Here is a 27,291-nt window from a genome sequence, read left to right as displayed (position 1 = left end):
TGCTTCGGCTTTACTATCCTTTGGTTGTATGCTCTAATCGGTTTATTGTTATGCTTTGTAGTTCCTGCTCTTTTGTTATGTTTTGTAGTTCCATGTTTTATTGTTTATGTTATGAATGGAACTAAGTTTGTTTACATTCTACATAGAGTACAACTATTTAAACGTACACCGATATAAATGTACGTCCATGGAAAGTCATTACAATTATGATGTATTTTGTAATAAGTAAACTGTAGCAGTTTGAACGTACACCGATATAAATGTACGTCCATGGAAAGTCATTACAATTATGATGTATTTTGTAATAAGTAAACTGTAGCAGTTTGAACGTACACTGATATAATATACGTCCATGAAATATAATGTCGGAAATAAAGTAAAACTTTAGCATAAATATAGGATATGTTTAAATTCGGTTACAAATCTGTAGTTATTAAGAATAACAGAGACAAGAGATAAACTAATAGACAACGACTCTGATTTCTTCCACTTCCGGTATATCCGGATTAGCAATGACTTTGGAGATGGGGTCATTGCTCAGAGTCTTCAGTTTATAAATCCCGCTCAGACGCCAGGATACGAGAGCAATAACATTTTGAGGACCAGTTAGCCGCTGGAAGAATCTTTGAAATTCCAAAGCTTGATCATTGTGTGCTTCACATTGAAGAACTTCTTTGCTACAGAGAATATATATTATACGGAGGATATAACAAACATATAGGTGAAAACTTTTTTAAAAAATAACACAGAGGCACTTACTATTGATCCATTATCTTAAAAGGAAGCTTCAGCCCACGGTAGTCTTCGGTCAAGTTGCCAACTTCAAGGAGCGCACCAATCACATCTGGTGTACGTAATAAAAGATAAAAGTATTACGTGTACGTACAGATTTACAAGAATCAATAGCGAGTCAAATATACTAACCAACTAACACTCCAGTAGAAACTGTCTTCTCGACGATGTAGTCAAAAGGAATAAAATCGTAATACGGTATTGCAGCCAATCCCAAAACTTTGGTAACAATGGTCTGATCCATAAAACAGATCCGGTAGTCATGGGACGTTGTGTGTATCCCCTCGTCGTGGAGACGAACCGAGAAAGTATTGATAATTATCCACTCATTTTCTCGGATACAGTCAGAGTAAAACGAAGCAATGCGACGATTAATGGTAGCCTCTATGCGGGAACGCATTCCCTGCACGAAATTATGATGATTAGTGACAATTAAGGTATGTGGAAGTAAAAACGTTATAAACACATTGGCGAAATAGTACTCAATTATCGGCAAAGATGAGACCCAGGTCAAACTCATTTATTCCCACGCATTTCTTAAACACCCTGACCACAAAAGCGCGTATACTCCATCCGGTGATCATTGGAAAAGGTTCAAAAATGGAATGATATCCAGCATCCATGATGCCAAAAAAAACCCAGAATAACCGACTTTCTGTCTTATTTGTGAGATGGGTTTGGACTTTTGTTTGAATGGATGAAGGGTGTTATTACCAGGTTCTTAAATAGATTTTGAATAGACGCGATGACTGGTCCCAAATTGATGTAACGGTTTAGTTAAAAATTTAAAAAGATTTCCAAAACGTACGTAGAACATCGTCCAAAAGCATAGAGACTCTAACCATCGCGAGTAAAACAGTCATCGACTAAATAGGGTTTTTGCATGTCTTCTTGTTATGACCGGTTTTCCGACATCTTGTACACTGATTAGGAATGAGTCTTTTCTGCCTCTTTTTCTGAAAGTTATAAAATAGTATGTCGTTTAAAACGAAGTAAAAATTTCATAGCAGTTAGGATGGGTGAAAAACTTACCCGGTTTTCCCTAGTAGATGGTATCCTTTTGGTAGGTGGTCTCCCAGGTGGTTGTCTACTGCGTGGAGGTATGAGAATCAGGTCCGATAAATCTTGAGGAATTACAACGTCATTTGGGTCCACTATAGGTAAAACGGGTTCTTGGAAAGAATCAGAAAACACTTGAAGGCTATACCACAATCCAATCACAGCCTTCGGGTTGATGCCAAAATGTATTGCAGCAGCTAGAGCATGCTCGCATGGGACTCTTAACATCGTGTACCTAAGACAAGTACACGTACACTCATCTAGTACAACGTGAAAATGCTCACCACTCTTTAAAGTAACTTGATAACTCCATGGCCCAGACATCATGACTGCGAACTTTCCTGACGCAGGCAAGTCTTGGAGGAAACGTTCATCTACATCCGGGGTCACCAAAGAGTTACACTTCGACACTTTTTTCCGCCTTGCTGCAAACCATCGCATAATGACCTATCGGATGAACTCTAGCATATAGACAATTGGATACGCTTTTGCCTTCCTTAAGACATTGTTCATTGCCTCGGAGTTGTTGCTAGTCATGATATTGTACCGCTCCCCTATGTAGTATGCCCTTGTCCTATGCTCAAATCCAACATCCTCTAAATACTTTGCGCATCCGGGACTCCGACCTCTTATCTCTTCAAAGTATTTTTCAAAATCTCTAACCCGATATGCTTTAGCGGCGCTAAAGAATAAATCAGACACACCGTACCTAGAGTAAGACACTGATATGTTTCGCTCCAGGTGTACTATACATGCTCCATGGGGGCTTTCGGGTACACCACACTAACGCCTTTATATATGGAAGAATGCCTGTCCGAGACAATCATCAAATCGTCAGTATCTGGAACAATCTCTGATAATTTCTCAACGAACCAAATCCATGAAGCATCGGTCTCGCCGTCAACAACCCCAAAAGCTAATGGAAAGATTTGTAAGTTCCTGTCTTGTGCACATGCTATAAGGAGGCATCCTTTGTAACGACCGACTAGATGCGTTCTGTCTACAACAACGACTTTCCTCATATATTTCCAACCTTTTATAGAAGCCGAGAGAGAAACAAATACATATTTGAAGCGCTGCCGACCATTAGATTCAGGAGTGGAGTGGAGATGACAGATTGTACCGGGATTTGCTAATTGTAGAAGATACAGATATGTAGGTAAAAACCAGTAACTAGCCATATCATCACCCCTTATAGAGTTTACTGCAACCTCTCTAGCTCTCCATGCTGTAGAATATGAGATACGAACATTAAGATCATTTAAGACCAATTGAAGCAAATCTACAGCTCTCGGACCCCCTTGCGTAGAACTATATCTATTCTTCATAACCTCGCCTAAAAGCTTGTAAGTAGCATGTTTACGATAATCCTTTCGACTCTCGATCTTGCAAACATGGATAGAATCATACTCTGTGATTTTGAAACATTTGGAATTGGTTATGATATGTGCAGTCAAATGCCATGAACAATTGCGATCTACGCAAACCATTTCTAATCTTTTAGGGCATGACCGAGTTTGTTTGTAGCGGAAGCACCTTTTGATTGCAACAAGTCGCATAGTCTGCTGTATGACTTGCTTGTTTTTGAAAACACTTCCCACATACAACGGATGACCTGACGTACTCAATTCAACTTCTATCTCATCGACTCTAACATTGGCTAAATCATCAAATACATGAGCAGCATTAGTATCGAGAAACTCATTCTCACCATTATGCAATGTAGAAAACCCTTTATACACTTCGTAGGCTTCACATGTTGTCACTAGACGGTCGTCATATTCAATATTTAACCCACTTGCAGAAACCCCTTCTAGGACGACTATACCATCATCTCCAGTTACGTTCTCAGCTATATCATCCACATTTGCAGCAGTGTACTTAACTAATTCACCTTCGCATCTTGTCTCTTCTGCACAGACTCTAGTGTACGTACATTGGTACAAACCATGTTGACACGTCGGGGATGGAGCAGAGGTTGGTGTACTGTCAACCAAAACAGCAGTGGGTTCTACATGATGTACATGTTTACCTGTCGACGTACATGATGCCAATAGACGAGTGAATTCCTTTGGGGGTTCCACGATTTGTTGAGTGGCATTCACGACGTCCTCCTCAACATGACCAATTCCATATTCTTCCACAATCAGATCACCCCATTTATTGTAATCGTAATCTTCGCTACTACCTTCACTACCGTCTATTGTAGGGTCGAGGGTACTTCCACGACATTCACTATCAGTGTCATCGTCATGTACATCCATATCTTCGTCCTCTTCATTTTCCTCGTCCTCATATTCATCCCTATCACCTTCATTTATGTCATCCTCATCTACATTTATATCTTCGTAAAACTTATGAGCTGCATCAACATTTGTAACCTCTGTCTCTGTATGGCCTCCCTTGCTGATAGAGTAAAAAGACACATACAAGTTAACAGAAGGATCGCCACTACGAATCAACATAAATGTATCAAGGCTGATTTGATTCTCAATATATACTCGAGGGCGATTACTTGCTATCATATCAGACATCTTTTCAGGCATCCAGTAACTTATTATAGGGTTCCATTCACTAAACTTGAAACTAAAAACATCACATATTGTACTTGCCAAATCCGTGTACGTCGTTGTGTCTCTAATACGTACACAGCGTCCGAAACTTCCTTTCTCAGCTTCAAATTTCCAACCTTCTTCTTTGTATATCCACTCACCAACCATAATTAATACATGTAACTCCATACCTGCAACATAAATTCCTCAGGTCAGAACAACATTAAATACAAAAAATCAGATCTTTTTGAAGGCTTTCACTTATATCAACGAAGACAAAAAGAATCTCTAACAAAACAATTTATGAACTTAGAAATTTAACAAAACAGATCAAAGGGCTTTCATTTATATCTACAAAGACAAAAAGAATCTCCAACAAAACAATTTATGAACTTAGAAATTTTTAAAAACGGATCATTACTTTCATATCACGTTCTCAGGTGTAATTCATAAGAATAACACGAATTTCTTACCTAGATCACAGATTGTCTCCCGTTCAAACGTTCAAACTTTGTTAAACAGCAACTGAAAACTTCAGATTCTTCACCGTAACACAATTTGGATTCGTTTTTTTTGTCCAAAATTCTAATCTCAATTATGTAAATATCTTATAATATAATCTCTATTATAATAGGTAATCATGAGTTTTAGTTTTGTCAAAACTTTTTAGCATTTAAAACATCTGAGCCCAACAATTTTTTTAAAAATTTTAATTCCAAGTTACAGTGTCAAATTCGCCGAAACCCAGAAAACATTTAATGCACTTCCCGTCGGTGAACAGTGTACGCTTCAATTGGATTCCAACGACGCAGTCCGTACGTCCAAACCCGGTCAGGAAGCGTCAAGGGCATTTTGGTTAGTTTTTGGCTGAAAGGTTAAGAATTGAAAGGCCCAGCCCACAATGTCAAAATCAGAAAATAAAAGTGGGTCAACGGCTACTGTATATAATTTACCCTTAATTTAATGCTTATAGAGTTGTGGGTTATCACAGTGTCAAAGCAAAGCTGTTTTTGTTATTTCTTTTTTTTTTACTATTTCTTTTTCTATGCAGTTTATATTCCTTGATGTTGTAAGGAAGTTTCTTAATCAAATAAATTCCAACTCTTACATTTATTTATCAGCCATATAATCATAATTTTAAGAACCGAAATAGCGAAGACGTTGCCGTAGAGAGTTTCCAAAGAGGCAACCCAAAAAAAACTGAAGACATTGGGGAATTTAACTAATTACGATTTGTCAAGTAGCTATTATAATATTGTTAAAATAAATAATTAAAAGGAATAACTTGACAAATGTATTCATGTAATTCCATTAAAAACATATCTACCGGATTATAATAAAGACAACCTAATATAAAAGATTTCCCAAAGACTCCAATTTCTTAGAAATAAGAGGAGTTCAATATTATTAGTTTTTGAAAATATATTAATACCAAAGACAATAAATTCGTATGTGTAACGTAAAACATCTAAATCACAAGACCCTTAATCTATCGAGGATATAACCACTCATTAACTAAAAAACAATGTGGAGAATTTAATATTGGTTATACTTAAAACTTATACTAAACAAAACAAAAGAACACGAAAAGAATTCGTCTCACTATTACAAGCTTTTTACTACATCATTACACTAAAGACAACAATCTCATAAGAAAACCAAATAAAACCACAAACTGATGGTACGAAATAAAGAAATCAAGTAAAAAAACAATTAAAAATCATGAAGCGAGAACCTTTAGGTAAGAGAAAAGGCTACTTACAAACTTCAACTCAGGCAGCTAAAAAGAAAAGAAAAAAAGAGACTCATGAAGAACCACAATGCACCAATCAAAGACAAAGTAAGGTTACCATCTCTCAATAATAGTATCAAATAATGCATTTACGATCACTACTTTAAAAAATAAACAAACAAACTTACTTTATTCCTATACAAATTCTCCATTTCAGAGTACAATTTACATGTCAAACATCAGTGTACGCCGAGGAAAACCAAACGACTATAAACTAAGTTTTCTGGATACATATATAAATAAAATATATAAAAAAAAAGTTTTTTGGGTATTCAAGTTAATACGTCGGCAAATAATAGTAAACTACATTTAACAAATGGAACAATACTAATATTATATATTTGTAGAGGAACAAAGAAAAACCTGACAAATGCTCCATGCAATACTATTGGCGAAAAGAGCTACTGGAAAGCTTAAAGGTACATTGGTTATAAACGATCTTTCAATACACCAAATGATTTACCACCAAGTCTAATAATATTTTTATAAATATTAAAATTCGACAGCAATCCATAAAAACTAACAAATATGTTACAAATGCTAAACAAATTTTAGATTACTTCTTCTCAAACAACTCTTAAATTAAATCACAGGAAAAGGAAATCAAAAGACATCTAAATCATCTGCAAATAAAACAAAAGATGATAATGGGTGGCTATATACTACAAGAAAACATTGTATTTTCCGACAAAATTTCCTACCAAATTTTTGTAAGACAAAACACTTACCAAAATCCTTCCAATTTCCTACCAAATTTATATTCCGTCGAAAATATTCGTCAGTTTTTCGAAGGAAATTTCTATTCAATTTCCTACGACTTATGAAATCGTAGGAAATCTCGTAGGAAAATAGAAGGAAAACGAAAGGAAATATAGTGGTAGGAAAATAGTCGGAAACATTTTCGTCCAATTTCCTACAAAACTATTTTTAAAGGAGACTCAAAGGAAAAGCGTAGGAACTGTTCTTTCCAGTTGTAACACCCCGGTTTCAGGAATATGGTGGTGCATCCAGAGAGATTTAAAATAATTGATTTGGTCATCTATGTCACTAAAGTGCACTTATCTTTTCGGTTAAAGGTCTTGAGAGAACTCCAGAGTTAAGCGTGCTTGGGCTGGAGTTGTCTCAGGATGGGTGACTTTCCGAGAAGTGATTTTCGAACGATACGAGTGAAGACAAAGTATGGGGAAAGATCGTGTGGTGACTTGTAGGGTCGGTAACAAGTCTTTAAAGCCTCCCGAACATGGCGCACCGACTGTCGGACATGAGTGGGCCCATGGGGAAGAGAGAGGACGTGGGGCCCACTAGTAGGGGCGATTGGGGCGTTACAAATGGTATCAGAGCCGAACCCAGATGAGTGTGGAATAAAGAAGGCAAGCACCATCGGGGGTTACGATCTTGTTGTGCAACGAGGACGTTGCCATCTGTTAGTGTGGATGAATTGTAACACCCAGTTTTAGGAATATGGTGGTGCATGCGGAGAGGTTTAAAAGAATTGATTTGGCCAACTATGTCACCAAAGTGCACTTATCTTTTTGGTCAAAGATCCTGAGAGAACTCCACAGTTAAGTGTGCTTGAGCTGGAATAGTTTCAGGATGGATGACCTTCCGAGAAGTGATTTTCGGAACCATGCGAGTGAGGACAAAGCATGGGAAAAGATCATGTGGTGATTTGTAGAGTCGGTAACAAGTCTTTAAAGCCTCTCAGACGTGGCGCACCGACCGTCGGACAGGGGTGGGCCCATGGGCCCGAGAGAGGACGTGGGGCCCACTGGTAGGGGCGGTTGGGGCGTTACATCAGTTTCCTTCGAAAATAACTTTCTAAGAGAACCGAAGGAATAACGTAAGAGCCTTTCCTACCAAAAGTTTCGTAGGAAAATCGTTGGTTTCTTAAAAATGTGATAAACGAATTTTTGACAACTAGGTGGAGGAAATATATAATTAGGTAAAAAAAAAACATTTTTCATTTAAGTAGGTGGAATAGTATTTATTTTGGTAGGAAAACTAAAAGAAAAAAAAATCTTATATAAAACTATTTCAGAGTCCATTTAACATTTTCTAAAAAAACCTCACTCCCCAAAAATACAAAATCATTCACTCGTACAATTCCCAAAAAATGTAAAAACATTCCCTTCTAAAATACCAAAATATTATATATTCTCACCAAAAAATATCTAGATATATATATATACGCTACAAGAATAAAGCCGATTTACTAGGGATGAATTAGCCGCTAATCCCTCGCAATTGGGTTGAAGCAAGGCAATTGCGAGGACAACGAGTTCCTTCCAAATCGCTCCTCGCAAATGGTAAAAATCTTGCAATTTTGAGAGGGAAATTATTTCTAGCAAAACCACACGCACTTTGTGAGGGAAATAAATGGTAGCAAAATTTTTGCAATTGTTTGATCTAGTACTTCGAGGGAAAGTTACGGTAGAAAACACCTTGCATTTTACTTTCTTGTACTTGCCTCACAAAATTTGCGAGGGATTTGCGATATTGTTTTTATCTCCTAGCAAATCCCTAGCAGAATTTGCGATGGATTTGCCAGTATTCGGCAACGTCTTTCTTTTCTATTATGGCTTGATTTGTGTTGAACTAGACTCTAATTATCTTATTCTAATTAATTACTTATTAATTAGACCCAAATTAACAAATTAATTTGATATTTAGCTTAATGTGATTTCTGCTTCTCAAATTAACTCACATTTGAAAACTGAAATTTCATAAGTAAATTTAAAATGTATACTAGAATTGTACTGTTTGAAAACTTAAACATTTGAGAATTGTATTGTTTTGTGATAGAAATAACAAGAAAAAAAACATTGGTTTTAAAATATTGCTGATGGAGAGGATCCTCGTGCGGTGTTAGCTAGGGTCGCAGCAGTTGTCGTCTCGTTGTAGAGTTGCGGTACTGGAGCAGTAACCACATGTGCTTCATTTGCGCTGACCTTTTATGTCTCTGTCGAGGAACTACCTCAAAGAATTGCAGCTAAAGCTGGATCCTTGTCGGTAAGATAGTCAAACAGGATATCGAAGCTGTTGATCTTCTCAGCCTGAGTTTGAATGCAAGCTTTAGCGGCAGACAACTTTTAAGAAAGTAGAACCGGATCATCACGAGGAAGCAGTGGACCTGCAATTGCTGAGGATGCTTCAAACTGCAGAGACCAACCCCATAAATCCTTCCTTTCTTTCGCGGAGCACCCTACAAAGATCACAAAAACTCACAAGCACACAACACAAAAACCATGAGAAAACAGATACAAAACAACACAAAAGAATTCAGACACAACACAACACAACACAAAGTAATTCAGACACAAGACAACACAACAATAGAACCAATAGAAAGACAAAGCTAATCAGACACAAGTACATAACATAAAGCGTTTAAGACAACAGACAAAAGATATAGCAATTCAGATACAACACTACACAAACTAATTCAGACACAACATAACAACAAAACCAATAGAATGACAAAGCTAATCAGACACAAGTACAACACAAAGCGCATGAGTAAACAGACAAAAGACAGCAATTAAGACACAACACAACACAAAGTATAATGAATTAGCTGCCAAGATGACGAGAAACTTATACCAAAAACTAAAGACACAACACAAACATTTCAGACACCATACACAACACACGGACTAAGGACTAAAGATACAATGATATCTTATAAGCCAACAAGCACAATACTGAATGGTAAGAGAAAATTTACCTCAGTAAATATCTTGTTCTTGGCATGAACAGAAAATCCACCTGATCCAGTGCTCTCCATATTGTCCCCTTAACACATGTGAGACTCTTCCTCTTCTATCCTAGATGTCACTTTCTTGTAGATCTCCTCTGACTTTCCATCGATGACAGTTCCATCCGCTTTTCTGTGTGTCTCATCTAATAGGACAAGGAAATGAGGAGTTGTTTCTCCGGTCTTCTCACACTGAAACACAAACATATAAAGAAGTTGTCAATATAACATTGTAGATTAAATAATGGTAAGGAGAGAAGAATACTTATCTTACATGTTTTCGTGCACGAGTTTTCTATGAGGTCTGGCCGGAACGGTGTTTATATATGCCAAGGCCATCTGGATCATGATATCTGACTTTGGATCTTGCCAAAACCGAACTAAACCAGCCCACACATTAGGATCAATCTATTTTGGCTTGGCATCATCACCCTTGTCCTTCCACTTTCCCTTCCATTGTGACACTTGATCAGTCATCCTATCCTTTAGCTTTGCTTCAAACTCAATCCTTACCCTTTCAGTCTTTTGTTAATTGAACGGTCCCAGTTATATACTTGCTACAAAATAGACATAGCACATATCAGAAATGAAACCAAACAACAAAACAAGCAGAAACATCAAAAGAGCACATATCAGAAATGAAACCAAACAACAAAACAAGCAGAAACATCGAAGATGCTACGGAATGTTGCTGCAACTGCAGGGTCCTGGTCAAACCTACAACACGAGCAATCAAACGTTCTATAAACCTACATGAAATTTATATTTCTTTAAACTTCCAAGACACTATAATGCTAAATCCATTTTACAAGTTGTTCTATAAATCTATGAATTTAACCTTACCAAAAGTTATCGGAGGACAGTTTGGGTCTAGTCTTGTCAAGCCAGCACGACCGAGACTATCAAGCAGCTCCTCCAATGTCAGGTTGTTGAGTTCCTTAGGTGGAGGAGCAGAATGATTGACAGAAGGCTGAGTGGTTGGCGTTGGAGGCGATGGTGGATGGCGTGAACCCTGAACTCCTAAGATATTCCCATCACTGAAAGGAGCATTGGCATGCAACGGTTCACGCTGTTGTTGCCCTAAACCGTGCATGAGTATTCTCCGACGTGGGCATCTTGCACAAAAAAAAACATTGAATTAGATCGATTATGTAGAAGAAGTTAGATCGGGAAAAAATAAGTTAGATTGGAGAAGAAGAAGAAGTTATATTGGAGAAGAAGAAGTTAGATTGGAGAAGAAGAAGTTACATTTGAGGAGTTTCAGATCGAAACAAAAATAGAGAAGAGTCGCGGCGGCTGCTGCTGGAGAAGAAGAGTCGCAGCGGAGAAGATAAATCGGAGAAGAAGAGTCGCGGCAGAGAAGATAGATCGCAGAAGAAGAAGAAGTTAGATCGAGAAGAAGAAGTTAGATTGTAGAAGAATAACTTAGATCGGAGAAGAAGACGTTACCTTTGAGGTGTTTCAAATCGAGTTGCGGTGGGTGCTGGAGAAGAAGAGTCGCGGCCGAGAAGAATACATATCGGACAAGAAGAAGAGAGGCAGCGACGAAGAAATCAGATCGAAGAAGGAAGAGAGATTTGTTGCAGAAGAAGAGAGGCGTAGAAGAAGAAGAGAATCAGAGATTAAGGTTAGGATTTTCTGAGATGCGGCTGGTTTGAGCAAAATCCCATAAAAAGTGCTTTCGCCTTCTAGAATTTCCTCGCAAATTTGCGAGGGATTGGCGAGGTATGCTACTCGTCTCGCAAATGAATCGCAACTCCGTCGCAATTGCCACGCAAATTTCTCTCGCAAATCGGCTGTATTCTTGTAATATATTTATTTATTTATTATCCGAGCAAAAATATGCATCGTTTTCGGGCATGGATGGATAAGGAGCGATTTGCTTCTAACTCATTGCTGACGACAGAGTATGCGGCCGACCTCATGGAATTCATGACCTTAGCAACAAATCAGGCGTGTTGCTTAGAAAGTGGTATGATGTTTTGTCTTTGTCGAGTATGTAATATAATTCATTTATTGATAAGGCTATAGTGTGGTCCCACTTAGATAAAGATGGAATATTGCCGAGTTACAAGGTCTGGTATAATCACGGGGAAAGTGATACATACCAAGTGGGTAGTAGTAGTAGAAATGTTCCAAATAGGGATGAAGAATCTACAATCTCAGAAGAGGCGGTAGACACAGTTCAAATGGTTCAAGACGCATATAGAGAAAATATACAGTCGTTTACAGATATAGAAAGTGGAGGAAATGAACCAAACTCTGAAGCAAAAAAAAGTTACAAATTATTATTGTCACAACTTTGGTTGTTCGTTGGTGCTCACATGCCATCTGGTTTGATTATGTCTTCTCTAAAGGTTCCATTTTTACGTTAGATTTTGGAGAAGCTTCAAGTGTCCTTTTTGCTATGAGGTTTGAGGACTGCTTCACATAAGGTATGCTGGTGGTTCTCGTTTGTATTTTTGTTATATCTTTTTCATAGTTTTTAATTTTTAATTTTTTGTTTTTAATGTAATTTTTGTCCCAAATCTAAAACTGGTATAAGTACTTAATAAGTTAAAAAGGAAAGAAAATATCTTGTCGTTAAATGTGAATGTATCTTACGCCACATGTAATTAATAATTAATTATATGTTTATTTTGAGAAAAACGGTTTAAAAATTGATAGGGGATAGTATGCAGATGTGCATATTTATCTAACTCAGTACTAGTATTTTTGTTTTGATGAAGTAACACTCTTTTATTTATGTGTTTTCAATTTTAACTAAGAAATAAACTTTAAAATCCAGTTAAATTTTTATATATATTTTTAGTCAGCTCTCTATTTGAAGAGTTTTATTTGATTTTATTGGATTATCATTTTTTGTTTGATAAACTAGATATTGACCCGCGTTATACCGCATGTTGATTATTTGCGTTAGGATTTAAATTATTTTGTCAATTCAATATCATCTATATTTATATAATCAAGTTATATTAATTTATCACCTTATTTATATATAGATTTACTTTTAATGTTATATTAGTATGTGTTTGGTTTGATTTTGTTTTGTTAAGATCTGCTGTTTATTATACGAATTATTATATAAAGCAGTGTATTTTATGGTTCATTATTTCGTGTTTATTATATATTTTCTTATTTGTTATAAATTACGTAAAGTATAATAATTAAAATTATTTTAAATTTAATTTTTTATATGTAATTGTAGTTATCCTAATTTTTTTTAATGTTTTTCTCTACATGAAATAGTTGTATATTATGTTTCAAATTTATAAGATTGTTTTGTTTGATTTAAATCTATATATACATTTTTGGTCAGTTTTTTGGGTTGAAAAATCCTTATTCAATTTTCTATTTATATGTTTAGTCCCTACAAATTCAATCAGATAAAATATTTTCTTTAGGACAATGACCAAACTTTTGATGAACAATTAAGATATTGCACTAATAACTTGCTTAAACATGGAAATTATTAAGTACTACTTAAATATATTGCATAATCACTCCCTTAAATCTCTACAAAATTAATGAATGCTTATTTCCTAATTAGCAAAATTCGGAAATCAATCCTAACTAACCATATCTAGAATCCTAATTAATCTTAACTAACCATATCTATAATTACTTGATTCGAAAAATAATTTTAGTTTTAAATGCTAATGATATCTTACCAAAATTTATTCTTCTGTTATCAATTACAAGAATATTACAAGAATAAATTCTTTTAATGCTAAGGAATTACTTGATTCAAAAAGAAATTTAGTTTTTAATGCTAATGAAATCTTACATTTACGAGATTTTACAAATGGATTAAACATTAATCACTTGCCATTATTTCTTTCCATCATTATCGACCATATTTACTTTGAAATATAAGAAAATATCTCAACAATTAGATTGTATCTACACTAACTATATATGTATTTCTCTTTGCTCAAGTCTCGAAAATTAGATTGCCAAAGTCTCGAAAATTAGTTCCTAATAAGGTAAGATAGTTTTTGTTTTCAATTATAATTGAACGAGTATATGTGAGGATCTTTTACCAGCACACAATCATAAAACTAAAGCATATTTCAAGCATATTCCTACTAAACAATTTCCGAAATTATCATCTTGACGATAATTTCCAAGATCTTCCAAACTTTCTCACCAAGATTTTAGCTACTTATCATTTTATCTAAACACTATAAATACTCTTCATTCACATCACCTAAGAGCACCAAACTCGACTACTGATTGTTCTTTGTAACTCATTCATTCAACCCTGATTTTCTCATACCTCTTGGAGAAGTCATATTTTGAATCGGGGGATCATCGATTGATTCAGTTTTCAATTGGGTCTGCTAATCCTTTCGTCTTATTGCGACATGCTTTATTGGTTACCATCATCTAAGCTTTATCAATCTACGAAGGAAAATGATCGACGAAGAAATTTGATGTCTATGTTTTGTATAGTTGGAGAAGAAGAATACTTTACGTTTTTAGATTTAACCAAAAGAATATTTATTGTCTTTTATTACTATTATCTTTTTCATTTATGTTTTCTTTTTTTGGGAGACATCCATACATCAAACATACCTTATACAATATACATATACAGTAAAACCTCTATAAATTAATAATGTCGGGACCAGCATATTTTATTAATTTATCGATAAATTAATAATTTATTAATTTATAAAGAGAATTTTTGGTTTTCAGATTTTTGAAAGTTTTCAATATGTAAAAAAAGAAGTTTTGTTATAATTCCATTTGTAAATAATTTTAAAATTTCTTTTTTCATTTGATTTCCTTATTGTTTTTGTGTTTGATGTAGAAGTTCTTATATTAAGAGCTACGTATGTTTTATTTTAATATTATATTAATTAGAATAAAATTGTTAACTTTCTCATAAAAATATCAACCTGCGGTGTACCGTGGGTCAATCTCTAGTGTATGGTATACTGAGAGACGATAATTATAAGATTTGAAATTTTAAGTTGTATTTAATTTATTATTTTTAAATTTTTATAGTGTTTAAGATTGTATAATTGTATATTGATTGTTAATTCTAGGATTTTTTCAATAATATACGGGAAAAAACTCGAAAAAACCTCAACTAATTTTTATTTGGACGTTTAATACCTAGTTGTATTAGTTTGTATATTTTTCTTCCAACCAAAAACACAACTAATATTAGGTATTAAACGTCCAAATAAAAATTAGTTGAGGTTTTTTTCGGGGTTTTTCCACATAATATACAATCTTTTATTAATATAAACACAACTAACGCCAATTATAGGATTTGAGCCATCGTATAAAGTTTAAATGTTTATAATATTTAAACTTCTTATAAAATAATTGAAATGCCTTTTAGAAAAAAAAATTGAATTTGAATTTTAAGTTGTATTTGTTTTGTTAATATTGTTTGTTTTGTTTAGTGTTTAAGATTGTATAATTATACTTTGATTGTTATTTCTTGGATTTCATCCGTAGTGTATCGTCTGGTATTATTATCGACCCAAATACAATAATTCTAGGATTCACCTGTAGTATAAAGTTTTAATGTTTATAATTTTTAAATTTCTTATTAATTATTTTAAAGTTTAAATATTTATAATATTTAAAACTTCAAAAAAGTTTTTTATTGTTAATATTGTTAAATTTTTATAGTGTTTAAGACTATATAATAGTATATTGATTGTTAATTATAGGATTTCACCCGTAGTATATCATCTTATATTAATATAACAGCTATCGTCAATTCTAGGATTTGAGCAGTCGTGTAAAGTTTAAATGTTTATAATGTTAAATCTTCTTATAAAAAAATTAAGATGCGTTTCTAAAATTTTGAATTTGAAGTTGTAATTGTTTTTGTTACTATTGTTTGTTTTGTTTAGTGTTTAAGATTGTATAATTGTATTTTGATTGTTATTTCTACTATTTCATCTGTAGTATACCGTCCCGTATTATTATCACACTACATAGACTAGAAAGAAGCAATCTACATATATGTGATGCTATTATTATGTAGAGGAAGGAGTGAAGAGGGAAAAACCTATATGAGCCAACTTGAATGGGTTAAAGACACCACCATGGATGAAACTTGTTGGAAAAAAATCAAAACCTCACTACATGGGATTAGAGTGGCGAGAAAGAGATGCTATATGATATCACTTCGTAACATGAAACCCCTAGACGTGTGCTATCCCATAGATTTGGACAACACATGTGAAAAAGTTTTTTTTACAAACAAATGTTTACTTTTATCTTTTTTTTTTTTTTAACAACAAAACCCTTATATTGAATCAGGCATCCGTACAACAGAATAGAGCTGCTTTCGCCACAACATCAGCCTGTCGATTACACTCTCTATAAATGGAATTGAAAGAGCAAAATGAGAAAAGAGCAGAGATAGATAGGATATCGTGGAGAATCCCGTGAAGTTCCTTCAATTGGAGCTTCAAGTTAAGAGCTTTGATAAGTGTGAGCGAGTCTGAAGCGAAAGATATGTGGATGAAAGCTAATTCATTTGCAACGCGAATCGCAGTAAGAGTTGCCAGTGCTTCGGCCATGAGGGGAGAAGGAACAAAAGAGAGCAGAGTCGAGCCTTGTCGGACGATGCAATTTTGCCAATCCTTGAAGAGCCAACCTAAGCACGCTTTATTCTCAGGTTTCCAGGAGGCATCAGTAAAGCAGGTAACCAGATTGTCGGGTGAGGGGGCTTGGAGGGGTGGGTTGGGGAGAGCTCTGATCATTGGATTAGAAGATTGAGCCTACTACCACTCCTTTGCCTGGATAATTGCTAGAACAAGTGCATCCTTTGCTGAGATTTGTTTCTTACTAAAAATAAACTGATTTCGTGAAGTCCATATGATCCAACAAATCTATGGAAAGAGAGGACCATTACCAATCCCAGACGGAGGAAGACAAGTAAGGTTCTTAGCACACATGATACCTTTTTTGATGGACACTAGATTGTTTCGGTTCAGACTTTCTTTGAATGGAGCTTGATTCCAGATCTGTGTCACAAATGGACAGGTGAAGCTCCGTGTCAGCAATTCCGGAGTGTGGGCATTCGATAGAGTCTGTGACTAGACGGTGGGATAGATTTTCGCCAACAGAAGTGCTCTTTGAGCCATTTTCAATAGCAGAAGTTTTGTTTTTGGGGAGGTAGCTAAGGACAAAATATTAGATTTCCAACTGCAATGGTCTTGCTGCAAAACCACTGGGGTTGTAGGTGAGGTCTCCTCCTCAGAGAAGGATTCATGGTACCCCGATTTGGTGCTATAAGATCCATCTTTTGTGGGAAGCCAAGCCCATTTATTAGCCGCACATCTTTTACTGGGTTTCAGACTTAGAATATCCTTCTCATAGGCTGGCAGTAAGCGTTGGATCAGGGCTTTATTCCAAACATAAGCATCCGACAATAACAGATTGGAAACAGTCCAACTATGTGATTCAAAGGTGGGGGTCCCATAGGGGCTTGAGGAGAGGTCATGGAGAGCCAAGGACTTCTCCAGAGGGGAATAGACGTACCAGAGTCAATGAGGTACCCCAACTTGGGTTTTAAGAGGTCTCTGCCGAAGCAGATGCTGCACCAACCATGAGAAGCAGAGTTGGGAACTATGTAATCGAGAAAGTTGGATGAAGTGCAATATTTGCCTAGAAGGACCTTAGCCAACAAGAAGGAAGGGTTATTGAGCAGTGTCCAACTAATTTTGGCTAAGAGGGCAGAGTTGAAGGTTTGAATATCTCTGAACCCTAACCCTCCTTCTCTAAAGGACTTTGTCATTGTTTTCCAAGATACCCAATCTTCTTTTCAGTTTTTGTGTCCCACCAAAATCTAGTAAGTGCTGACTAAATTCTCTTACATAGATTGTTTGGATCTTGAAACAGGACATGGTGTACGATGGCATAGCGGAAAGAACTGATTTAAGCATAGTAAGCTTACCCGCAGTGGAAAGGAAGCGTGAGGACCAGCTCAGAGCTCGTTGCTTAATCCGAACCACTATCATATTGAAAAGATCCTTTTTCTTTCTACAAAACAATTCAGGTAATCCAAGATACTTCCCTTTCCCACCTTCTTTTTGAATATTAAGTACTGCCTGAACCCGAGTCTTTGTTTCAGGAGCTATTTTAGAGGAGAAAGTAATAGAGGATTTCTCTCTATTGGTTTGTTGTCCTGAAGCTTGGTCATACTTGTGGAGGATTTGTTTCAGCTTGGCGCAGTTTTTGGGATCAGAGCGGGAGAAAAACATCGTATCATCCACAAACAACAGATGATTAATATGTGGGCTGCGTTTGGAAACTCTTAGGCCAATTAAGTTACCTTGGCTGAGGGCATTGTTATACAGTCCAGACAGCACTTCACTGCAGATAATGAAGATGTATGGTGATAAGGGTCTCCCTGCCTGATTCCCCTTTCAGGTGTGACTAGTCGTCTAGCCTGACCATTGAGGAGGAAAGAATAGGTAACAAAGTTAATACACTGCATTAGCCATTGAATCAAACGAGGGTGGAATCCCATTCTTTCAAGAGCTGCCTGGATAAAGTCCCATTCTAGCCTGTCATAGGCTTTGCTCATGTCATTTTTCACTACCATGAAGCAACGTTTTATTGCTCCTGAGGTTTTAAAGTAATGGAGAGCTTCATGGGTGATTAAAACGTTATCAGATATAGCAAGCTGGGGAACAAAAGGTGATTGATTTTAAGAGATACACATATGTAAAACTGGTTGAAGTCTCTTGGCTAGAATCTTTGATATGATCTTGTAATAAACAGAGCAAAGAGTGATGGGTCTGTAGTCTGAAACCTTTTGGGGGCAAGGCACCTTTGGTATTAACCTGACATGGGTGTGATTGATTCTTCTTGGCAGGACACGTAATAAAGATAGCTTGGACTTCAGAGATGATTTGGTCGCTGATATTGTCCCAGTTAGATTGAAAGAAACTCGCTGAGAAGCCATCAGGACCCAGGGCCTTGTCAGGATGAATAGAGAAACAAGGAGTTGGCATTAGTATGAGTTTGTCATTCATAACTTGGGAGATACATGGTTTTAGGGTTGCATTGACAGTGGATTTTTTTCTCCAGGAATTGAGGTAAAGATTTGTTGGTAATATTCAGAAATAACATTTACTATTTTATCCTCCTCATAAACTGGAAAACTTTGAATTTAGGTACTTTGCCAGTGTACTTCGAAAAAGAGTACTTTTGTTGCTGAAAATTGACTTTTCTACCCTTTTGTACTTTTATTGCTAGTCGTTTTAAATGAAGTTCAAATGTTTATTGCTGGGTTTTTTTTATCGCTTGTTGCAGGGTGCTGATGTTCCAGTTTTTGCCATAGCTGGAAAGTGGGAATGTTCACAACAAGGAAAGTGGGATTTGTGATAGAAAATGATCGATTTGCCAGGAGCATATGCGTTAATTCTGATATGACATTTTATGAGCTCGAAGCGGCTGTAGCTGGTGAGTTTCATGTCGATGCAAATGCTTGGATTACTAACTTAAGTTACTGGCTTCCAAAGCAGCTGTCAATATTTTCAACGTCTAAAAAGCCTCCAGTAGCTTTAAATAGCACTGTCGCGCCGAAAGGTTTCTTGCTTGTAAAGGATACAAAGGCACATTTAAATTTTTGCCACTCTATTGAGCCTAGTGTTGGTGGCGACATCCAAAAATTTGATGGGCGTGAGCTTGGGGAAAGTTTTGGAACTGCCAAATACATTCAAAGGGAGCTGGAGAGCGTTCGTGTTGAGTCTCAAGTAGTTCAGTTTGTTACTGCTCCAACAATAGAGACCAATGGTGACGTAGATGATGGCGCAGGGAAATACTTTTCAAGTGAGGTGGAGGGCGTTCATGTTGAGTTGGCAGTGGTTAAGTCTGTTAGTGCCCCAACAACAGAGACAAATGGTGAAGCAGTTGATGGTGTAGAGGAGTGGCTTTTTCGAGGAATTAGGCGTCACGACAAAGCTCTGTGGACTGAACCTGCGTATGATGTTTGCCATGATTTAGATATGGCGGGATTATAAGTCCAGCTGATGCAGGCACGCCATCTTTGAGTACAGACATTGATGGAAGATGCGAGGAAGATTTCTTTGCCAACTACTCTGAGGATGAGGTTGATCAGAGGGAGCTAGAGGCTTTAGAAAGAGCTGAAGCGGAAAAGGCTCGTGTTAAAGGCATTAGTCTCCGGTACTGCTTAGTCCCACGGCTTCCCATCTAACGAATCTAATCTTCAATGAGGTTTGTAATCTCAAGTGCTTCAGTGAAATTTGATACCTGATAATAGGTTTTTAGTCAATTATCCTAAACACCAATCTTATCGTTGTAGTATTTTAGGTTGTCAATCCAAATGGGTGTGATGCTAACAATCAAGATGTGATCAGAAGTCACTAAGTCAAGCCAAGCAATAACCGGTTTTGGTGCGTTCTAGCAGTCCTAAGTGAACATGCAGAAAACAGAAAATCAAGCAGAAACAAATAAACACTCGACCAACACAGCTTGTTGCAGAGCACTGGGTGTGGTCGAGTGACAGGTCGAGTAACAGACAGATAATGTAACAGGGATACTCGACTGCACAGTCTGTTGCCAGACAACTGAGTGGTCGAGTATCAGGTCGAGTAACAGTAAAGAATTGTAGAAACTAAGCAACAGATTACAGGATGCAGTAAACAGCAGTAGAGTAAACAATAAAATCAATCAGATAAAGAATTCCCGAGGATGGGGTAATTGAGTGGTTTCGTTTTATCAGTTTACAAGTGATTGACATGCTCAATAAATTAACCCTAGACAACAAGTTCATTAACCAAATCTAAGTGCCACCGCAACAGAGACTCTCAAGTTAACCTAGTCCCAGACTCAATCACCATTCACGAGAGCTAACCTAACAGGCATTACGAATCAACAAGTTAAAGCCAAAACGCTCCCTGCAACCAATACCTTGGTACAGGGTCACGAATCTCTGGAATTAGTGGTTCAGACATTTCATCGAATACCTTTTGGGCGCGGAAATGTCTGGGCTCAAAATCCAGTTGATCAGAAAGCAATAGGCATTAAGAACAACTAATCCAGAAGGGATCTATCAACCAATATTCAATCACCTAGCATACTGAGAATTCTACACTACTCTAACCCATCCTCAGAAACCTATTCACTACTCAGACAACATAACAGAAAGCATAAACGTTGAACAGGTTGAAGACATGATAACAGCAGTGTAACAGCAGGATGATAACAGAATGAACAACAGTAAACGAAAATCAAGAACAAAAGCTGAATACTGAATACTGAATAGATAAAGAGAAATCCGGATTACAAAAAGTCTAGAACACAAGGTCTGCGGAATAAAACTAGGTAAAAACTTCTTGTCTGCAAAAATGTGAAGTACATGCTACTTATAGCCAAATATTCCGAAACCCTAATACTTAAAACGACGAAGTATTGGGACGGATTAAGAACTGTACTCGACCCATGTGGTCGAGTGAGAGGTCGAGTGAATAGCTGGAGTCTTCTCTTCTTCTTTGTGCTTGAGTGTCTGGTTGAGTGCAGAATGAAGAAGGCTTTGAAGCTTGTCATCGAGTATGCAGTCGAGTGGTGTGATGGTGATACTCGACTTCCGGGTAGAGTGATGAGGTCAAGTAGTGGTCTGGCAATGGGATGAAGACACTCGACCGCGTGGTCGAGTGACGTGATCGAGTGGTGGTCAGAAGATGGAGATGAAGTCACTCGACCTGGGGGTCGAGTGATGTGATCGAGTGGTGGTCAGAAGATGGAGATGAAGTCACTCGACCTGGGGGTGGAGTGATGTGATCGAGTGGTGGTGTCTTCTACTCGGCCTGGGGGTCGACTGGTCTCTTGAGATCTTGAAGCTCTTACTCGACCTCTGGGTCAAGTGGTTTGTCATGATTAGGTCCGCTTCTTCCAGTTAGCTCGTTAACAGCTCCAAATCACCTGAAATCAACACAAATATGTAGAATGCATGCAAACCTATCCTAAACATGGAAAGTGATGACAAATGATGAGAAATGGTATAAAACAGTGATGATATGATGCTAAAGTGATGACAAATGGATGCTCAAAACATGCAAAATACACACTTATCAATACCTTATTGAGAAAGTTATTGATACACACACACCGCAGCATAGGAGGAAGATTGCAAAAGCAAACCGAGCGTACATGCTATGTGGTCCTGCAGTCTCAAGCATGTCTAGTGAAGCTTGCGTGAGGGTTTCCTGAACCAAAAGATGGAGGCCTTCAAAATACTATGCAGTATGGTGACCTAGCTGCAAACATTGAAGCAGGAAGGGCCGAAATGGTGAACCTTCATTACCCAGGCGACTATTGAAAACAAACTCATCAATATCAACATCAAAAAACACTTCGGGTGAGAGAGTTGTGGCATGCCAAAATGGCACAGCAGCAATGAAAGGTCTGAGAAAACCAAAGCCAGAGTGGCCAACACGGCGGACGATGTCGGTGGCGATAGGCTGTGGAATGTAAGTCATCTTCTTATGCGAGAGTGGATACTTTTGTGTTCTTCAATCATTATAAAGAGTGAAAAGGAAAATGGAGGAATAAATAGAAATGCAGTTTTGAACGCAAAAGCGTGGAGCAATAAATGATGTAGTTGACACAGTTTGAGAAAGAATAAGGATTAGTGACAAATTGAATGGTGTAGGTGGCACAGTAAATGGATAAGTGAGGGTGCGGTAAAGGCAGTTGTGTGTAGTAGGGGGAAGTTAGTGAAAGACAGCAGCCCATCTATCAAGAGCTTGACTTAAATAGTAGGACATCAATTGACAGAAGTTACAGTTGCATGGAGGACAAAATAAAACAAGTACAGATATTAAACATTGGAAGAGACAAGTCATAAGCAACTAGTGAGGCAGGGGAAAAAAAGATTAAGGCCTTACAAATACATTACAATGGAAAAAGGAGAACAATAGATACAGTACAATTTTAGCAAAGGATAAGGTACATAACTGAGTACCAGTAAAGGAAACAATTTATACAACGATTATCGATAGCGCATCCGTCAGCAATACATGCAGGGATATCATCAAACCTCCAGGTGTCACTATTGAAGCGAATCTTAAGAGGGTCAATTTGGAATATTTGGCGGTAAACAGAGGTTGCTACAGTATCAGCTGCAGCATAAGATCCAATGAAGTCAATAAACAGGGGGAAGATGATATGCCATCATCATAAAAACCTAAAATAGTCTGAAATAGAGACAACATGAACATGGTTGCAGGTGGGAAGCTGGTTCGCTGTGCTGCTTGCTAAAAGCGTAACATGTGAAATCCTTCCTCTACTCGGCCCTCGCTTGCAGCCAGGCGGAGGCTCTCAAGGTATACAGCTGAATGATAAGAATCTTCGAGGCATCGGGCAAAGATAGGCCGAGCGGTGAAGAGAAGATTACAACGGGCGGCATTTTTGATAAAAGGTTTGCAAAGAAACAGTCTTCAGCACATCAGGGTGGGCAGAGAGGAAGCGATAATACGTAGAGGTTGATAGCATGCCAGCAAGATCAACAACTGAATCACGCCCAACACGTGCTGCGATGTCGAGAGCAATGTTGAGGTCAAGGTTTTCTATCTTTTTCTTTTTGTAAATATCTTGTCTTGCTAGAAATTTATATAGGGGGGTATCAGTCATGTTGGTGGAAACAATTATGGGTCATAAAAGAAGTTGTGTGTTCCAGTATTTGAAAGTGATAAGACATTTTAGGAAATATGAAATGTGTTCCAATAAAAACTCAAACAGTTTATAAATGTAGACTTATGTAAAGAATATGTGAGAGTGTAAATGGTATGTGAGACAACAAGTGTGCAATGTGTCAGTATGAACGATGCATGAGAAAGTTACAAAGCAATGTAAAGGATAATTGAGAAAAAATCAACATTCTTAACCATCTTTACTACTTCGACATATGGACGCACATGTTGGGACGCACTTAGAAGGACACTGATATATCCCTATTTTTACTGTTTTTAACAATGTTTTAGGTATAGGTTTTAGAGTCTAATTGTTATTTCTACAGTCTTTTCTAGTCCTTTTCAGGTCTTTACATGTTTGGGATGCATTTAGAGATTATGGAGCATTCTGGAGATCAACAGACAACTTAAGCTGCAGAAGCAATCCGGAGACGAAAATGGACGTAGGTGTCGAACGACACCAATACATGACGGCAATTTCGAGACGCAACTTACTGATGTTTTGAAGATTTCCAAATTCGGCCCAGAACTTTCTCCTATGTTTAATTAAGGCCCAACACGTTTTTGAGACATATATATATGGTTATTAGGTCATTGTTTTAGACTAAGCTTGGAGAGGCTATTTTCTATCTCTTTTGTACTTTGGGAGCAAAACCCTGTGGAGACTCCCTTTAGAGAAGATTCTTCTTAACTCTATTCTTCTCTTGTTTTATTCATTGATTTCTATTCTAATCATGTTGTTTGCTTTATTCATCATGCTTGAGTAGTTTTCCTGTTAGATTTAGGGTTTTTCATTAGGGATTTAGATGATTTAGTAGATTGCCCCTTGCTAGGTTATCTGTAGGATTCTTCATCTTGATTGTTCTTAATGCTAGTTCTAGAGTAGCTAACTAGAACTTGATATTAGATAATAGGTATGCCCGCCATAGGTACTTGTTATTAGATCCATCATAGATGAGCCTAGGCATTTAAGAAAAAACAGGTAGGCTCATAGAAGGGCTCTGGTTTAGATACTAGGTGAACTAATCAGACTTGATAATAATGCATGCTTTAGTATATGATTTCTCGGCTTCTCCGGTTATCTTAGCTCTAAGTATAGAGAGTTTCGCGGAACGCCACCGGTTACTCTAAAATCATAGTTTGTTTTCAAGAACGGTTCGATAACAACTTAGCTATTTCTAGATCTACTATCATTTATCTCCTGAGAATACCTTAAGCCTGACGCATTTATTATCTTGTTTCACAACCATCCAATCGATTGCTATTGTTTACTTTTGTTTCTCTTTATTTTCATTAATGTTTTACTTAGCTTAATTCAAAACCTTAATCTATTGCGTGATCCGAGAACTTTGTGAATTCGATCCCTCAGTGCTGCAACTGACCTCTTTATTTGAGAGAGTGGTCTTAGGATTAATTTAACCTATATCAGACACCTTCAACAATAACAACAAGAGATATTTGGAATTTACGCCAAGAAGACATGGCACAATCAGATTTGAGACGGCTAACCAATGATTTCACAGTCGTCAAACCGAGTTGGCCCTCAATGAGTTTGTACAAGTAAGGAGATTCGCCATCATCATATGAAGTAGTAGAACGTACTTCAGCAGCTGACGGATATTTAGAACAACACAAACCTGTGACTTCCTCAAACTCTTGCAAAGAAAACCGTAATGGCTGTCCTGCAAACACAAACCAGGTTGCATCAACTTCAGATGTAAACAGCTGCCTACGTAGTAACTGGTGCAGAAGCTGACTAGACAAAGAACACTGCCTGATAGGAAGCAAAAAAATTGACCCAAGCGGAGACTGGAGCAGAAGTTCTAACTCAGGAGTTCCATACAAGACATTGTAAATATCAATAATATATTTTGCCTTTGAATATGAGTTGATGCAGACAAGATGAGAAGGGTAGCAATTGAGGGCAAGCAAGCGAGGAGGAAGGTCACCTGAGAAAGATGGAGTACAAGTCGTAAGTTCCTACAACAGAGAAGTGCTTGGATACATAGGTCTAACAAAATATATACATAAGTGTCAGCTTTTTACGCAGCAAAGTAAAACCCTTATGCTACGACTGTGGGAGGCGAAACAGACAAAGGTACTAACAATATTATAACTCTAAGTAACAGATGAAAGCTAAACCCTAATGGACACTAATTTGGGAACACAAGGGAGTAAAGTTAACACAACAGTATAAGTAACACATTTACATGAATGCATATAATTGAGTAATTTACGCAATTAACTAAAACCCTAATGGATACTAATGTGGGAATCCAAGGGGACATAGTCATAAACAGGGGAATTTGGGGATGCATAGAACCTGATACACATTGGTAAACTTCGTCTGCATCAGACTACATTACTAAATCTTCACTGAACTGAAAGATGCAAAACCGTGCATAACATAAGTGCTTGGTACTATCCAAGTTAACACAATAACGGTACAACAAGATGCTTGTGAAGTAACCAAAGTAGATCTGAAAGTATACAGTGAACACAAACCAAGGACGAAACTAAATACGAAAGATCGACGAAGGTGCTTACGTTTAACGATGAATCGATGATGGAGAATGAAAATCAGCCAAACAAAGACGATAGGGTGAAACGGAATCAAGTTTCTGTAATTTCTGGTACATGCAAAAGTAGATCGACGCATCAGAATTCGATAACAAGTAGATCTGATGGTAGACAGTAAACACAAAATCAAAGACGGAACTGAATCTCGATAGATCGACGAAGAATCTTACGTTTATTGATGAATCGATGATGGCGGGTAAAAATCAGTCGGACATGGCCGACGGGGAGAAACGGAATCAACTTTCTGAAACATCCGGTACATACAAAAGTAGATCAAGGGAAAATCTCCCGCTTGTTGATGAATCAGAGAAATTCTCTGGCCGTGTTGGATGCGTAACAAAACTAAGGCGATAACGATGAGGTAACAGAGAAGCCAACACTGGACAGCCGCAATAAATTTGAGCCCTCTTGTCTACAACAGAGATGTCGCATATTTTATTCTTTAGCTTCGATATTATAATTGAAGGGTAGAACGGTCTATTTGCAAAGATGAAAGTGTCGGGTTTTGTAAGTACATACGAAAGTTCCTGATCTTGTAAGTTTTTATTTTTTCGGTCCTTTCTCGTAATTAATCCATCATAGTATGCTTTCAAAAGTCTTATTCTTTTGGACACTAAATATTTAATGTTACATATTACATGAAATATATACGATCTCAACAACTTTTTCCAAACTTATATTCCTTTATTGTTGCTTTACGCGATTGCAAATTGTTCAAATTTGTATGTTCCATTTTTTTCTTAATATATATTTGCTAATTTATCTAATATGTGCTATAAGTATTGTGTCTTAGAACCTATAAGAAAAAATTCACTCAAAAATGATACACATATATTTCCGGTTCTTGGATTACAAAAGTGTTGGTGATTATAGTTCTGCCATGTTTAGAATCACCTTTAGGATGATATTATGTGGTGAAAAAGTGAGCGATTATGAGATGATTGAAAAAACGCTCTCCACGTTTCATCCTGGAATTGTAATCCTTCACCAGTAATATTGGGCCAAAGGACACACTTGTTATTCCGAGTTGATGCAAGTCTTTTTGGTTGCTGAGAAAAATAATGA

At 37.0% G+C, this 27,291-nt stretch overlaps 2 protein-coding genes, 1 non-coding gene and 4 pseudogenes across 7 annotated transcripts; 1 reads left to right on the top strand and 6 right to left on the bottom strand.

The window, feature by feature from the left end:
• Positions 1-460: 460 nt before the first annotated feature.
• On the bottom strand, positions 461-1,192 carry AT2G06610 (annotated as a pseudogene; the record flags this gene model as incomplete). The annotated part of the gene is made up of 3 exons: positions 461-677; positions 760-844; positions 925-1,192.
• A 448-nt stretch (positions 1,193-1,640) lies between these two features.
• On the bottom strand, positions 1,641-4,592 carry AT2G06600 (annotated as a pseudogene; the record flags this gene model as incomplete). The annotated part of the gene is made up of 1 exon: positions 1,641-4,592.
• Positions 4,593-8,962: 4,370 nt separating this feature from the next.
• AT2G06590 lies at positions 8,963-11,061 on the bottom strand (annotated as a pseudogene; the record flags this gene model as incomplete). Its single annotated transcript has 1 exon — positions 8,963-11,061.
• A 5,095-nt stretch (positions 11,062-16,156) lies between these two features.
• Positions 16,157-19,147, bottom strand: AT2G06580 (annotated as a pseudogene; the record flags this gene model as incomplete). Its single annotated transcript has 1 exon — positions 16,157-19,147.
• Positions 19,148-19,287: 140 nt separating this feature from the next.
• Positions 19,288-21,587, top strand: AT2G06570 (uncharacterized protein; the record flags this gene model as incomplete). Its single annotated transcript, NM_126651.1, has 3 exons — positions 19,288-19,852; positions 19,963-20,119; positions 21,476-21,587. 3 exons carry the CDS (start codon positions 19,288-19,290, stop codon positions 21,585-21,587), a joined length of 834 nt encoding a protein of 277 aa, NP_178693.1.
• A 539-nt stretch (positions 21,588-22,126) lies between these two features.
• AT2G06565 (uncharacterized protein) lies at positions 22,127-22,434 on the bottom strand (the record flags this gene model as incomplete). The annotated part of the gene is made up of 2 exons (NM_001335306.1): positions 22,127-22,161; positions 22,260-22,434. The coding sequence occupies 2 exons, from the start codon at positions 22,432-22,434 to the stop codon at positions 22,127-22,129; spliced, it is 210 nt and encodes a 69-aa protein (NP_001323463.1).
• A 2,582-nt stretch (positions 22,435-25,016) lies between these two features.
• On the bottom strand, positions 25,017-26,636 carry AT2G06562. Its single transcript, NR_143733.1, has 2 exons — positions 26,194-26,636; positions 25,017-25,595 (listed from the first exon to the last, which is right to left on the bottom strand). It is a non-coding gene; the product is annotated as an other RNA (non-coding RNA).
• Positions 26,637-27,291: the final 655 nt, after the last annotated feature.

The sequence above is a fragment of the Arabidopsis thaliana genome, chromosome 2 (assembly GCF_000001735.4).
Source record: "Arabidopsis thaliana chromosome 2, partial sequence".
NCBI classification, from domain to species: Eukaryota; Viridiplantae; Streptophyta; class Magnoliopsida; order Brassicales; family Brassicaceae; genus Arabidopsis; species Arabidopsis thaliana.
This window is presented reverse-complemented; position numbering and strand designations above follow the sequence as displayed.